The 15,717-nt window shown below is 39.1% G+C and overlaps 1 protein-coding gene across 10 annotated transcripts in view; it reads left to right on the forward strand.

Moving 5' to 3' along the window:
• The window catches only part of LOC311077114 (protein NLRC3-like), a 56,593-nt gene that overhangs the window by 21,954 nt on the left and 18,922 nt on the right, over positions 1–15,717 (forward strand). For 6 of the 10 annotated variants that reach the window (XM_084138918.1, XM_084138925.1, XM_084138924.1 and 3 more), the window contains one exon: positions 6,971–7,144. The exons of the other annotated variants lie outside the window; for them this stretch is intronic. In XM_084138918.1, the coding sequence (XP_083995044.1) occupies positions 6,971–7,144 (174 nt within the window). The remainder of the gene's footprint in view (positions 1–6,970; positions 7,145–15,717) is intronic. 10 annotated transcript variants of the gene reach the window in all.

Consider the following 15,717-nt stretch of genomic DNA (forward strand, 5'->3'; position numbering starts at 1 on the left):
CCTTTTGCGCCGACGTCACAGTTACGTCACGGCGCTAGCTGGAGGCAAAACAAACGGAAAACTGGAGGCGGCCAATACAAACCAGCACAGATTCGGCTACATAATAAGGAGCTTAAATTATTATTTTTATTATTAAATGTCATCTTGTTGTGTTGTTGGGTGCAAGAATCGATGAAGAATGAGTATGCTGCATCTGGAATTTTTATTTCTAGAAAATATTCATATCATTAAAATTGCACCGTTAGGCAGAACTGCGGATCGGACCACACAAGTCTTTACATGACCATTCAGCACATAGTTATAGGCATCTAAAGATTTATATGTCCTCAGTTTCTCTTTACCCTCGGTTTCTCTATCAGGTAGGTGTAGAAGTCAGGCCACTCAACCGGAGGTAACAGTTAGCGTTAACGTTAATCCTGTCAGATCGTCCATCCATTGACTGAGCGTGTACGGGTCAGCCAATCTGGTTCCGTCCGTTAAAATTAACTTTTGCAAATAACAATTGCGGTCCTGGACAGTGAGTGACCTTGCACATTAAGATAAAATTGGATTTTCTCCAGTCATTGTTAAAAAAACAAGCTAACAAACTGGCAAACTAACGTTAGTGAAGCGGCCAGAGGGATCGTTCTGCCTCCAGCTAAGCCCCGCCCACACAAATACGTCACCATGTTTACTTAATGCGACCGGTTTGAAATAATGGCAACACTTTATCACAAGTATACAGTAACACAGCGCTTATAAATCATTTTAAACTATTAGTTTATAGTTAATGAATAGTAAATAATAATATATAAGCTGTAGTTAATATATTAAGAGACTATATACAAATAGCAAATTCTTGGTTCACTGTCACTGTAATTAACCAAGTATTATTGTTTAATTAGCTCTTATGTAAAGGGTTAGATAATGCTTTGTTAACAACGTATTAACCATAAATAGTTCTCACTCTAGATTAGGTCACGGAGAATCAGAAAATGTCATTAAGTGCTTTAATACAGCCTTTATTGGACATTAATTACATTAATATTAAGAGTTCCTTAAAATGCTTACATTAAGCACACTCTCACACACACACACAAACTCTCTCTCACACTAACACACACACACACACACACTCTCTCTCTCTCTCTCTCTCACACACACACACAAACTCTCTCTCTCTCTCTCACTCACACACACACACACACACACACACACACACACTCACCTGCCTGTAGCCTTAGTAATCCTGAAGACACTGATTAGCTTGTTCAGGTGTGTTTGATTAGGGTTGGAGCTAAACTCTGCAGGACAGCGGCTCTTTAGGACCGAACTTGCCTAACCCTGCACTAGACTATGGGTAAAAGTTAAATCATACTCTTATACAGACTGTACATGATGTATAAGATGAGTCATATTTACAAATTCAATTCATCACATCTTTCTGAGTTTTATTTCAGAAGCATCATACAGTGCTACATTCTCTTGATTAAATAATTCAATTACAAATACATGTTTTAACAGTCAGTTGTCGCCACCTAGTGGCGGAATAATGTAATCGATAAATGCGTTATTTTAGGCGCCAAGTTTCTATCAAAGGCTGATTTACTCTATTTTGATCGCTATCTTAGACATCGATGTTTATATTCGAACTTTAAACTTTTATCCCAGTACTTCTATGATAATTTGAACTATTGTATCACAGAAATAATGATACTATTATGAGGTTTTAAAGATCTTTTGTGAAGCTGTTTCAAACTCTCTCTGGGTCAGCGGCAGCGCCAACACAGATTTGAATGTTGCGATATGATTTTGTCAAAGGTTTAATAGACAAATTGAAAGATCGTGTGGGTGTTTGAATGGAGATCACAGTATTTTAAAGATGAATCGTGCAGCTCTACTGTCTTATCTCTCTCTCAGCATATGAGTAGCGCGAGGGCTTTTCAGTGCTTTCAGTCTCACGTCTCTTCCGCGCGTCCACTTGAAAGGGATATTACGTCACTCAACACTCATATGGTGATTTCATGTCATCTCGTAAAGATTGTATTTACGAGTTGAACGCACATGAACGCTTCCACAATAGTCGCTTTTCCTCCGTCGGGCCGAACGGTTCTTATAACGGTAATGAATCCTCAGCCGAACCGTGCTGGTAGAATCCGTGAAGTAAAGTCGCCCGGATTGGTCACTTGTCTGTTGCCTGGCTGCCAGTTTCTCTGTAGCTGGTTAAGTATATTACGTATATTAAGTAAAGTCACTCTTTGAGTTAAGAAAACAAAGCAATAATACAATTAAAAGCAATAGCTGATCATTCTCCATAACGCGATCGCTATTCACATCTCATATCATCAGTAAACCGCCGCGTTACCAAGGCAACGACTGATGCGTTTGCATTACATTCTAAAGAGCGGCTGCTGTCAAACCCACAGTGGAGAATGAAGCCGTAACCGCACCAGCTGACCCGGATCGGCACGGAATGGATCAGTTACAATGAGAACCGTTCGGCCCGACAGTGCAAAAGCGGCTAATGTCGTAAATACGAGTGGGAAGCTCTGGATTTTCTATAAACCCTTATCTTATCTTTTTGCCACATATAACAACAATCATTATCTATAAGCATAGCAATTATTATTCAATAAGAGACAATAAAGAACTAAATGAAAGTTTGAAAGTTTATTGAATTAACTAAAATTATACATTTATAACTATACAAATAATTACATACTGCATTCAGTACAACACCATTATTTGATCAGATCTTTGAAAATAAGCCGTCGTGCTAAATCGTGTTTAATAGACAGCATGACCAGACCATTTAGTCTTTCCTGAGACAGTGTTCACTACAACATTGACAGGATCATTGAATCAGTGATTTGAACTCGGTAAACCAAATCAGTTCTGTTCATGACTGAATCATATGACTGAATCATCTAGACGGGTTTCTCCTATTCACTGCAATGAACCGACTCAAATGATTCATTCACGAATCGCACATCATTACAAATGTACACCTATGACTAGAACGAAATTGTGAATTTTGATCGATTCCTCACAGAAATTGGCTCCAAGGCTTCAGAAAGCCTAAATATATACATCACTGGACTAGTTTTATTGTCTTGGTGATTTTCCGTTTCCGCAGCTGTGTCGTTTCTGAATAACCCGCGAACGAACACACACACTTGGCACACACTATAATGAATACCCGTTCTTTATAGCGTGCTTCCTAAAAGATTATTTTACGGAGTAAATGGGTCAATGACGTGGCGTGTCAATTCTGGTGTCCAAAGCATATTCATAATATTAAAAATGTATACATTTTTAAATGCACTTCATAAGTGACTCAACTTCCCCCTCTTTAATTACTTATGTGAGAATTTATTATAAATAATTAATCTTTAAGGAACTATTGAGCTCAAAAGTCCTAAAATGTCATTCCGGGTAACTGTCCCAGCTTAAAATCTGAATACAAAAATACAACAAAAATGTAAAAAATATAAATAAAAGTATTTAAAATCTACTTGGGCATATTTGTATTGATGTTTTCAACAATACCTACAAATATAGTGGTAATACTAAGCTTATTTAAATTTGTATGACAGAAAGACTTTTGTCTCCAAATTGTGATTTCGCTAATGTCAGTCCTGGATAACAGACATCAATGACCATTTTATACCATAATGCATTTTGGTATGTCATGTGACATAATATTGTATCAAAAAGAAGACCCTGAAGAAGCACCATAACATGTGCAAAGGTCAGGAAGCGTCTCTTAAAATGTTGATATTTTGACCTTTTCAGTCACTGGTGCACTTTGTAGCAATATCATGTGTCCTTTTGGATAACACTGATAAAACATTCATAATGTTTTTATATTAAAAAACTATCTATTTGATCTAAAAGATTACCTTAAGCGATGATAGCTAAATTGTAGTTTTCCATAGGTGGTTAAGTTAGTGCCTGATTATAAAGAAAAATATTTGTTTTGTCATTCCTGTATAACAACATATCATTCTTGGATAACAAAAAAACTCTGTTAGCCAGGACATGTCATCCGTTATCCAGAATGACATATGCATAAAAATCTAGTTTTTAATTAACATTTGTAAACTTTTAGGTATGGTTATTATAGTTATATTATTAAAATTAACATTATTTACATAATTGTATGTTTTTTGTCATATTTTTGCTGTCATTCAACTTGATTTCATATGATTCAATGAGTCACATGGGTCTTTATCATTGAATTGAATTTTGTAATGTTAATGGTCAACTCATGAATAATGTAATCAAATTTATTAATTATCAACATTTTATTAAAGCTTTAGTATAACTTCTGGTGTTTTAAGGTCAATTCTGTCCTGCCAGATGCCTCTGTCTAATAAAGAGAGGCAGAGACGGTTCAGAGCCAGGATAAACGCAGATGCAGAAGCTAGGGCTGAGTATCTTGGACAAAAGAGAGCAATGTATTATAGTGTTGACTCAGTGGAGTGATAATGTATCAGTAACAAGCAAACTTGAAATATTAATTGAAATAGGTTCACACTCCTATAAACATTCCTATAATCTAAACGCGTAATATGCATGTACACACCATCAGCGTTCTCACAGGTTCACGTTTTTAAAGTTTGCGCAGAAAGAACTTAACGGTTTTCTGTTAGAACGGTGTCGTGTTAGCGGCCCTTAAGTTAATAACTTATGATCGTTGCAACGGAAGTGAATCAATCAAAACTAACTTTAGCTGGACAATAACTTTATTCTAGAGCTGCTGTAAAGCCAAAACAATCTCTGTTACTTTAATTTCCTATTATCACTGTAAAGCTGCTTTGGAACAATCTACATTGTTAAAGCGCTGTATAAATGAAGATGACTTGACTTGACTTATTTGCAATAAGCCTCAGGGCCCTGTCTTGCACCCAGTGCAATTGACTTTGTACACCGACGCAGACGCACGTCGGTAAATTAGGGAATGAACTTGCGCTCCCGGGGGGGGGTTCAGCGAAGAGAGGAGGCGTGCACAGACCAGGAGAAACCTCGTCTAAAGTCAGTGGCGCATGTTATTCAGATGCTATTTTAAGGGCGCATGCTTGGCCATAATGTAGCGTGAGCACAACGCACACACACTTTGATTCTCTCATCTACACACAGACGCTAGCAGTTCACATTTTTGCAAACCATACATTATTACAAGCAAAAATATTCCACATGAGGGAAATCATTGTTGTGTTCATAGATGTGAAAAAATAGGCATAAATCCAGCTTACACATTTACCCAAATTATGATACGCCTGTTTAAGCGAAGCTAATCTGGTTGTGTTTCTCCATCCCCAATGTCACTTCTCTGTGTTTTACGGCCCTGACGAGAGCGTCGGTCTCCTCGGCTGTGAACCGCTCCTGGCGTGCGTCTGGCAAATCCGCCGTTATAATAGCAATCCGCCATGGAACAAGCGCGCCTGCTCTTAAAGGGAATGTGAGATGTCGCTCTGATTGGTTTATTTCACGTTACGCCCAAACCACACCTATGAGTAATGAAGCTACTTCAGACCAACACATTTTAGATTTGCGTCGGGATCCGCAAGATCCGCCCACAAAGTTACTACGCGTTTGATACTTGCGTTTCAGATCGTTAAAATGGGCCCTAAATGTTTAAGCTGTTTAATCCTGAAAAATATTGCAGAATGTCCTTCCGGCTAACAATGACACGGGCAATTATTTTAACCCATATTTGTGTGTTAGATTACACAACTCAGTTTTTTGTTGAGTTAATGATAAAACAAGTTTTATTTACTTTATTGGAAAACATTTTTAAACATTTTCCAGGTTTTTTTTATTTATTTGGTTCTGAATTTTGAGTTATCAGCAGCCAAAAATGAGCCCATGTCTATATGAAATCTCAAATTGATTATATTAATTGTGATTAAAATGTAGTTTTCCGAGCACTAATTGTTTGTTGAGCTCCAAATATGGAGATCAGTACATTTGTATATGCCAACAATGGTAGAAATGTAGTTAATTTAAAAATTCATTACGTTACCCAGGAATGACATTTTAATGGGGAAAAAAATCTGATTCACCAAAAAAAAATGATTAATTACATTCTAGAAATGTGTAAATACCATTGCATTACATACACAACACTCTAATAAGTATAGAAAGTCTTACAATTTTAATTTTTTACCAATTTTATTTTTCTTCACATTTTAAATCCTTATCCGTCATTCACCCAAATACCAAAATCATCCAGGAAATTATGGAGTTCTGCTGGACCTTTACAATCGTCCCAATCCTCCCCTGCTAACACACACACACACACACACACACACACACACACACACACACACAAATGTTCCTCAAAATGCTTACAAATACATTAATCACACACACATGCTCCTTAAAATGTTTACAAATACATTAATCACACACACAGACACACACACACACACAAATGTTCCTCAAAATGCTTACAAATACATTAATCACACACACATGCTCCTTAAAATGTTTACAAATACATTAATCACACACACAGACACACACACACACGTTCCTTAAAATGTTTACAAATACATTAATCACACACACAGACACACACACACACACACACGTTCCTTAAAATGTTTACAAATACATTAATCACACACACAGACACACACACACACACAAATGTTCCTCAAAATGCTTACAAATACATTAATCACACACACACACACACACACACACACACGTTCCTTAAAATGTTTACAAATACATTAAGCATTAAATCACATTCACACACACGTTGGGTTTCCATGTTTTATGGGGATTTTCCGTAGAAATAATGATTTTTATACTGTACAAACTGTATATTGAGTCCCCTAATCCTAACTGTTTTAATTTAACAACTTGTTTCTAATGAATATTTGTATATATTTCATATTGACAGCATTATGTTATTTATTTTTTAAGTGTCGTGTTTATCTCTGGATATAGGCTTAATGTGTGTCATTGTTCTCTACAGGTTGAGTTATTGTGGTGTCACAGATGAAGGTTGTGCTGCTCTGGCTTCAGCTCTGAGATCAAACCCCTCACACCTGAGAACACTGAGTCTGTCTGGGAATAAACTAGGAGACGCAGGAGTGAAGCTGTTTTCTGCTGGACTGGCGAATCCTCACTGTAAACTGGAGATACTGTGGTAAGATCATCTCTACCATAAAGACTCGGAGTGAATAAGTATTAATAAGTATTAGTATTAATATGTACAGTAGATAGTGTATACACTATATCTTTGGTGTAAGCCCCATCCGGTGGTTCAGAGACAGACTCCAGCTTGAGCCGTCAGATCCTGCCGGCGGTAGAAGGCAGCGGTGAGGAGTCTCCCTGAAGAGGAACATTTACATCTTACTATATTATTAAAACTAACAGTTAAATAAACCGGACGAACTACAAACCAGACAACAGATGCAGGATACAGTGAAGAGGGTTTTTTAAATTACAAATGTTTGCTGTAAATCAACTTGCCTTGTAATGCTTGTGCAAACTGACCCTTGTAAAAGCTTGAGCATCGCCTCAAAATGTGTGTGTGCAGCTGAAAAGAGGGAAGTGGTGTGTGTTTCACCTGAACCAGGGCTGTCACCATATCAGATTTATCACTACATGATTATCATGGCCAAAATAACACACAATAACAATATATCACCATATCTATGGACATCTTGAAAATAATAATAATAATGCTATCAGTCAAATTCATCTTTACTTTGTTTATTTTGTGTTGTTTTTGAAAAAGAAGAATCACTCCATCACACACAAAAGGAACAATTACACTTAATGCGACCGGTCTGAAATAATGGCAACACTTTATCACAAGTATACAGTAACACAGCGCTTATAAATCATTTTAAACTATTAGTTTATAGTTAATGAATAGTATATAATAATATATAAGCTGTAGTTAATATATTAAGAGACTATATACAAATAGCAAATTCTTGGTTCACTGTCACTGTAATTAACCAAGTATTATTGTTTAATTAGCTCTTATGTAAAGAGTTAGATAATGCTTTGTTAACAACGTATTAACCATAAATAGTTCTCACTCTAGATTAGGTCACGGAGAATCAGAAAATGTCATTAAGTGCTTTAATACAGCCTTTATTGGACATTAATTACATTAATATTAAGAGTTCCTTAAAATGCTTACATTAAGCACACTCTCACACACACACTCTCTCTCTCTCTCACACTCACACACACACACTCACACACACACTAGGGCTGGATACGATATGTACTGCAGTTTTTAAGAATTGCGTTTCTACAATGCGATTCGATATTGCAATGTATTTCTTCTTTTTTACACTAGACTATGGGTAAAAGTTAAATCATACTCTTATACAGACTGTACATGATGTATAAGATGAGTCATATTTACAAATTCAATTCATCACATCTTTCTGAGTTTTATTTCAGAAGCATCATACAGTGCTACATTCTCTTGATTAAATAATTCAATTACAAATACATGTTTTAACAGTCAGTTGTCGCCACCTAGTGTCGGAATAATGTAATCGATAAATGCGTTATTTTAGGCGCCAAGTTTCTATCAAAGGCTGATTTACTCTATTCTGATCGCTATCTTAGACATCGATGTTTATATTCGAACTTTAAACTTTTATCCCAGTACTTCTATGATAATTTGAACTATTGTATCACAGAAATAATGATACTATTATGAGGTTTTAAAGATCTTTTGTGAAGCTGTTTCATGACAACTCTCTCTGGGTCAGCGGCAGCGCCAACACAGATTTGAATGTTGCGATATGATTTTGTCAAAGGTTTAATAGACAAATTGAAAGATCGTGTGGGTGTTTGAATGGAGATCACAGTATTTTAAAGATGAATCGTGCAGCTCTACTGTCTTATCTCTCTCTCAGCATATGAGTAGCGCGAGGGCTTTTCAGTGCTTTCAGTCTCACGTCTCTTCCGCGCGTCCACTTGAAAGGGATATTACGTCACTCAACACTCATATGGTGCGTTCATGTCATCTCGTAAAGATTGTATTTACGAGTTGAACGCACATGAACGCCTCCACAATAGTCGCTTTTCCTCCGTCGGGCCGAACGGTTCTTATAATGGTAATGAATCCTCAGCCGAACCGTGCTGGTAGAATCCGTGAAGTAAATGTGGCCTTTGGGAGTATACCAATATAGTCTACCCCAAAATATGGTCTAACTACGCCACTCCCATTTATTGGACTGGGATGGGAGACCCAACTAATACCCCAGAATAAAGATACACCCCATGCTAATAATATTCAAATGAATGAAACAATTGAAGGCTGATGTAGCAAAAGCAATAAACATTATTTATTTGTAATCTTCAATCAGAGTAGTTAAAATACTTGCTTTGAATAAAAATAAAAAAACCATTAATGACAATAATACATCAGAGGCAGTTACATGAATTCTCGTAGACAAATATTCATATGAAAACTACACTAAAGTTGGGCCGGACCGCAGTGCTCAATGTAGACCGGGATCCACGTTTAATTTCACCATGAGTATAAAGCTCCAAAAGGGTTCAGCACACCAAAAAAAACAGCAACCAAGGTTACACTGCATCAACCATAAAGTGCTTTGTTAGTACACACCAATTCTAATCACACCACACGGGTGGTCACCTTGATACATTGAGTATTGAGCCCTGCCCACTAACTACGAGAACTCAAGCACTGCCCACTTCGTTTGAACAAGTAAAGTGCAGAAAATACTACTACAATCAGCTGTATAGGAGGCTATCCAAATTGCACATATCACTAGCACTCCCCCGTCCCAATCGTTAATATTGCACACTGCCCAATTACAACAATTTGTCTCAATGGTAAGATATCAATAATCAGAAAACATGACCTAAATCATATAAATTCACAGACATGATATAACTAAATAATAAAAACATACAAAAGTTTCATACATGAGAAAACAGTGGCTGGATGTCCAAACAGAGTACACAAACTGCAAAAACCTAAAAACAGAAACACACTTATTTATTTATCCCCATAACCCATGCACCCTACTGATGATATACATTGTAAGCACTTGTAAACCTTCGAACACTCACGAGAGACGGCGTTCATTCACAAAAGGCTCCTAATGATCCTGTGTGCACTGAAGCACACAAACGCCGGAGCGCGCACAAACCAACGCGCACGGATGAAGAAACGCACGGGACCTGGTATAACAGCAGGCCACACATGAAACAAACATGAGTCTTTGCAAGGCCAAAGTCCAACAATTAATTGGATATCAGGCTAACAGATACCTACTTTGGGCTAGGCCACCCGCACCAACACACGGCAGCAATTATGCAAACGCCCTGTAACACCAGCACAGTCTGTTAAAAAAACCCCATGGGATATAAATATACTCAGCGCGTAAAGCAGGGGACCATCTCAATGCCTTATTGGCTATACGCACCTGGCCACGAGAGAGAGAGAATTCCCGACGAATATCAAACTTGGTTCTGTTTACCCGCCCATTCTACAAAATAAACCACAATAAAAATCACACCACAGCATCCCACGACACACATCAAAACCACACTCTTTAAGGGAAGCATACTTACCGGCGTTAAACTCGGAAACGCTTCCACAATTGATTTACTGGTGACTGCACATGCACACACACACTTCAACACGCGGGACGCCAACACCTGGCTGCCTATGCTCATATACCGTAAAACTTCAAATAATAGCCCGGGCTTCTATTTACCCAAATCACCGAACTGCACCGGCTTGTATTTGAGACAGGCGTCTATAAGAGACAGGCCTTTAATTTAGTGTTGAGATGTTCAAGCATGACAGTAGGAGGTTACCACATCATATTACGTTTTATTTATAATTAATTTGAATGTGTTTAACAAATCATTTAATGTAAGAAATGTCTTTGGCTATTAGCAGCATAAAAAAAAAAAAAAAAAAACGAAACGATATGTGACAGCAATGGGCAGAACAATATAAATTACCGCTAAACGAATGTGTTTAACAAATCATTTAGTGTAAGAAATGTCTTAGATTATTGGCAGCATGAAAAAAGAAACGATGTGACAGCAATGGGCAGAACAATATTATAAGTTACCGCTAAAATCCATCGAGCATATGAACTTGTTGCCCGAAACACATCAACAAGAAAGAATGAAGGCTACCCTGTAAAACAACTGCATTCATGTGATAGAAAATTACTCTATTCATCACTATCATCATCCCCGCGATCCTCAATTACAAGTTCATTAGCGAATTCCTCATCCACGTCGCTCTCCTCCACTTCTCCCTCTCCAGCCTCCGCTAACTCCGCCTGCCTTGCTTGCACTAACAGCTCCCGCCCAGATGCGCACGGCTCTCCCTCTTTGAAACAATGGATTAGGTGATCCTCACTTCCATCGGAAGCTACTGTCAGGCCACATACCTAAGGATAACATCCCGAAGTTAATGAAATCTATTATCTCCTCTTTCTCCCTCGCACACACACACACACGCGCGCGCGCGCGCAAGCATACCTTAAAGGAATTTTTCAGCCGCTCCATATCCAGCTTTTCCCACGCTTGAAGTACCCAGGAAACCAACAAGCGACGAGCTGGGGCCCTCATATTTCCTCCAGCTGTGTACTCTTTGTCCACATCCCCTGCCATCCAGTTGTCATAGGACTCGTGCAGGCTGGCTTTGAATGGTTGGTTCCATACGACGTCAGGGGCCTGTATGTACTTTGTACAGCCACCGGGTATCACTGCCGTGGTTATGTTGTAGCCCCTTTTGAGCTCAGCTTTGGTCGCTGCGCTGATATGACAGTGATATGAATCCCAGGCTAGGAGACGAGGGGCGAAGTTGAGCTTTCCCACAACTCTCTGAAGCCAGTCTGCAGTCAGCTCCTCATTCATCCATCCATTTTTGGACGTGGCCACCACCACCCCACTGATATTTTGCATTAATTTCACCTCCTTGATCCCCCCTTTGAAGACAATGTAAGGTTTCAATTTGGTCCTGTCTGCTTTCGCAGCCAACACCACAGTTAAGTGGCTCTTCTCATGGCCTGTGGTTTTCAGTGGAACACTGCGCGCACCTCTTGCATCCACCGTTGTAGAGCCCACCATATCAAACCACACCGCTGTTTCGTCCATGGCTATAATGTTTTTCGGCTGTATTTTCTTTGCCTTAATAATCCGCGTTGTATATGTGACAAAATTCACCAGTTTCTCAGTGAAGTGCTTGGCGACTTTCTGGGCCACAGTTGTGCGTCTTCTGACTGAAAAGTCGTTGCGCTTCAGGAATTTGTCCAGCCAGCCAGCGCTCGCAGTAAAACTCTCCTCATCCCTGCCGTCACTCACTGTTGCATACACTTCTTTTGCCTTGGCCCTGATCATTTTACGTGAGACTCTGAGATGCTTTGCCCGCATACTGTGGATCCACTCACACACGCTCACCTCCAGCTCTTCACTGGCCTTCTTCCTCCCTCCACCTCGCAGTCTGGCCCTTTTGTCGTCTTCCTCGGACAGACGTTGCAGTTCAGCTTTATTTTTACGCCATTCTCGCACTCTCTTTGGATCAACCGAGAAATGTCTTGCCGCTGCTTCTCCCGAATTTTGTTCGGCAAATTTGACAACTGTCAGCTTAAATGTCAAATCATACTTTTTTCTTTTTGTCTCCATGGTGGTATTGAGAGAATAAAGAAAAACTGAAGACTAAAAGAAAGTTCGTTAACCTGTTTGTTATGTTGCCATAGTGATGAGTCGTTCATGAACTGTTGTGTCTGTCACGTGAAATCTAATCAAAACATAGAACAACATAGAACATAGAACACTCTATTTGAGACCGGCCTTTATTTACCCAAACCTGTCGTCACACCAGGCGTTTAAAAGAAACAGGCGTCTATTTGGGACTCGGCTATTATTTGAAGTTTTACGGTAATCGCGGTTCCACTCCCCTCCGTTTCCTGTCCAAGCGGCCGACAAAACACAAAAACCCGCCCTTATGGACACCTCTACATTTAAGCCCTTGCTACTCGCTCCTGGGTCCTAAAGTCCCAATGGCTACATAAAGTCGCCAGGATTGGTCACTTGTCTGTTGCCTGGCTGCCAGTTTCTCTGTAGCTGGTTAAGTATATTAAGTATATTAAGTAAAGTCACTCTTTGAGTGAACTAAACAAAGTGTGGCGTTATTATAAGCAAGAGATTTAGAAACCACGATAAGTTTGTACCAGACTACGCCACCCTGGTGGAGAACCAGGGAAATACCTCAACGGAGGACACACAGGTAAGTATTACTCACTGAGGGCAAAGACTTAAACCAGTGAGACCAGGGTCACAATACAAAATATATTTTATTGTATTTAAAACATCACAATTATTCTTAAAATCACATGGTATAGAACATTTCTCTTCAGAGCCAGGTTTCTCAGGGACAAGGCAGGCCGGGCGCAATCGAGAGGTCATCCAACCCTCCCTAAACTCACCCCAAATCAGACTGCAAAGCACTGCAAGGAAATCGTGTCAATGTAAATCACACACTGTGACATGCGTGCCTCTAGATCACGACAACCGGCCTCCCCTGCTCCACCACGACTACACTGGCTCCTGGAGACACACAAAAGATGGTCAATTGATTAAAGAACATTTATACCAAAACACACAATAACATACACAAAGGTGTCACATCAAGAGCACTCCAACCTCCTCACAAGTGAGGCTAACGAGGAGCAGTGCTTAGTTGGCGGAACAGAATCCAGCACCACACATAAATGAATTATGACGCAAGAAAACCACGGATTAGTCTGAAATAATGTTAAGGAAAATCACTAGACATAATGACTACTAGTGATAGTTCACACGCCGTAGTTACAAAGTTAATACCACACAGTGAGACAAAACAACTGTAACCCCAAAAAACAAAAGAAACTATAAAGAATCAAAATAATAAACCAAATAAGCAAAACAGCAGCGGCATCTCCTTAACGTCCTCCCACCAGATAGAGTTTACAGATGAGGAAGTTTCAATTTTAGATGACGTCACTCACGCGCTCCGTGTATGGTTACTCACAATGCGCGCAGACCAATCTGCCAGTCAACACTCACACACCGTTAGCACGAGCAGTAAATCTCTTTCCGTTTAGATGAACAGATAAACACCGCCCAAATGCCCGATATATGGGTACTCAATTCGCCGCAGTTCAGTCCGCCGGCCAGCACACACACATTTGCTATGTTAGCTGAGACTGCATACAGCCACCATTCAATGCCTACACCCAGTGGTGTAGTCTACGTGATACGCAGGTATACGCCGTATACCCACTAGAAAATGCCAAGGATTTGCGTATACCCAGCGTGAGGATACGTATCAACTTCGTTTTGTGTCAGAACTTTCACACTTTCATTCATAAATTCACCCCGTCTGTGTTTGCGAAGCGACGGATCGAATCGCGGAATCCAGTCACAAATGGAACTTGCTGTATAAAGCAGAACGTCACAGATTTTGGCTATTTTTGAATGAATAAATCAAAACTATACAATGAATCAAATCTCGATATGGACTAGTGTCTATAAATATTAAAGCTAAAAGAGACTGCAATTAGATACGCGTCTCTGGGAATGAGCGCTCAATGTGTGCTCCACTACACACACACACACACACACACACACAGACAGACAGAGAAGCACGGGTGACTCACGCTCGTGGTGTTTTCAGCGTTTCACTGTATTGAGACATGATGTAGGCTACAGCTACACATGTGCATTTCATCGCAGAGCTGCTATGAGAGTCACTGCACGAGAATTTCACCATTTCATTTGATAAAACTATCGTCATTCATTCGTTTAATATACACACAGAAATTTATGTCTTTACGACAACCTGTCAAAATAAAAGTTCGGTATAACTTGAAGAAATTATAACAGAAATATATTACTATTGCACAGAAGAGTATACTTCAGGCCTAATAATAATAATAATAATAGTTTATTAAAACACACAGAAACTCAAATGTCTACAACCCACCAAAATAAAAGTTCGGTCTAACTCAAATTAATTAGAAAGAAATTGCACAGTAAAATGTATTTTAAAATAACACTTTTTTTTTTTTTTTTTCAAAAACACCATTTCTAAAAGTAAATTTGTATTTGTGCCTATAATGTTTAAAAAAAAAATTTTTTGAAAATTGTCAGCTGATAAAACCTGTGCTTCAGAGACCATATTCATATAACATCTAAGGCTAAATGTAGCTCTTAACTGACTGAGTTAGATGGTGATTAACACTAAACAGTAGAAAATCAGTCCAGTCTCCCCAGCTGTAAATGTCATTGGCTGTTAAAGTCTTGTGTTGCTTATAATAAATTGACATGTTGATAACACTTAGTATTTCATAATGCTCTCAATTACATGTCGATGCATACTGTATGCATTAGTGAGTGTGGTGGTGCTTATGGGGTGACGCTCTGGGATGGGTGAGTATGCAGCGGCGGCGGGGGTATTAGACGAGTATACTCACTACAAAAAACTAGACTACACCACTGCCTACACCACCAGTAATGCTACAAATCAAACTGGAGATAACCTGGAGTGGGACAGGAAATGCCAGGGGGGAGAAAGCCCGGAATCAGCAAGCCACGTAAACAGATGTCAAAATAAAGGTCTTTAAATACTCGCGCTGCTCTCACCTCATTGGTCCTCTCCCCATCCTCTAATAAACCAATAAACAAGCTCCTTTACCCTGCCACAAAAGC

The sequence above is a fragment of the Abramis brama genome, assembly GCF_963993115.1.
Source record: "Abramis brama genome assembly, contig: SCAFFOLD_99, whole genome shotgun sequence".
In the NCBI taxonomy this organism is placed as follows: domain Eukaryota; kingdom Metazoa; phylum Chordata; class Actinopteri; order Cypriniformes; family Leuciscidae; genus Abramis; species Abramis brama.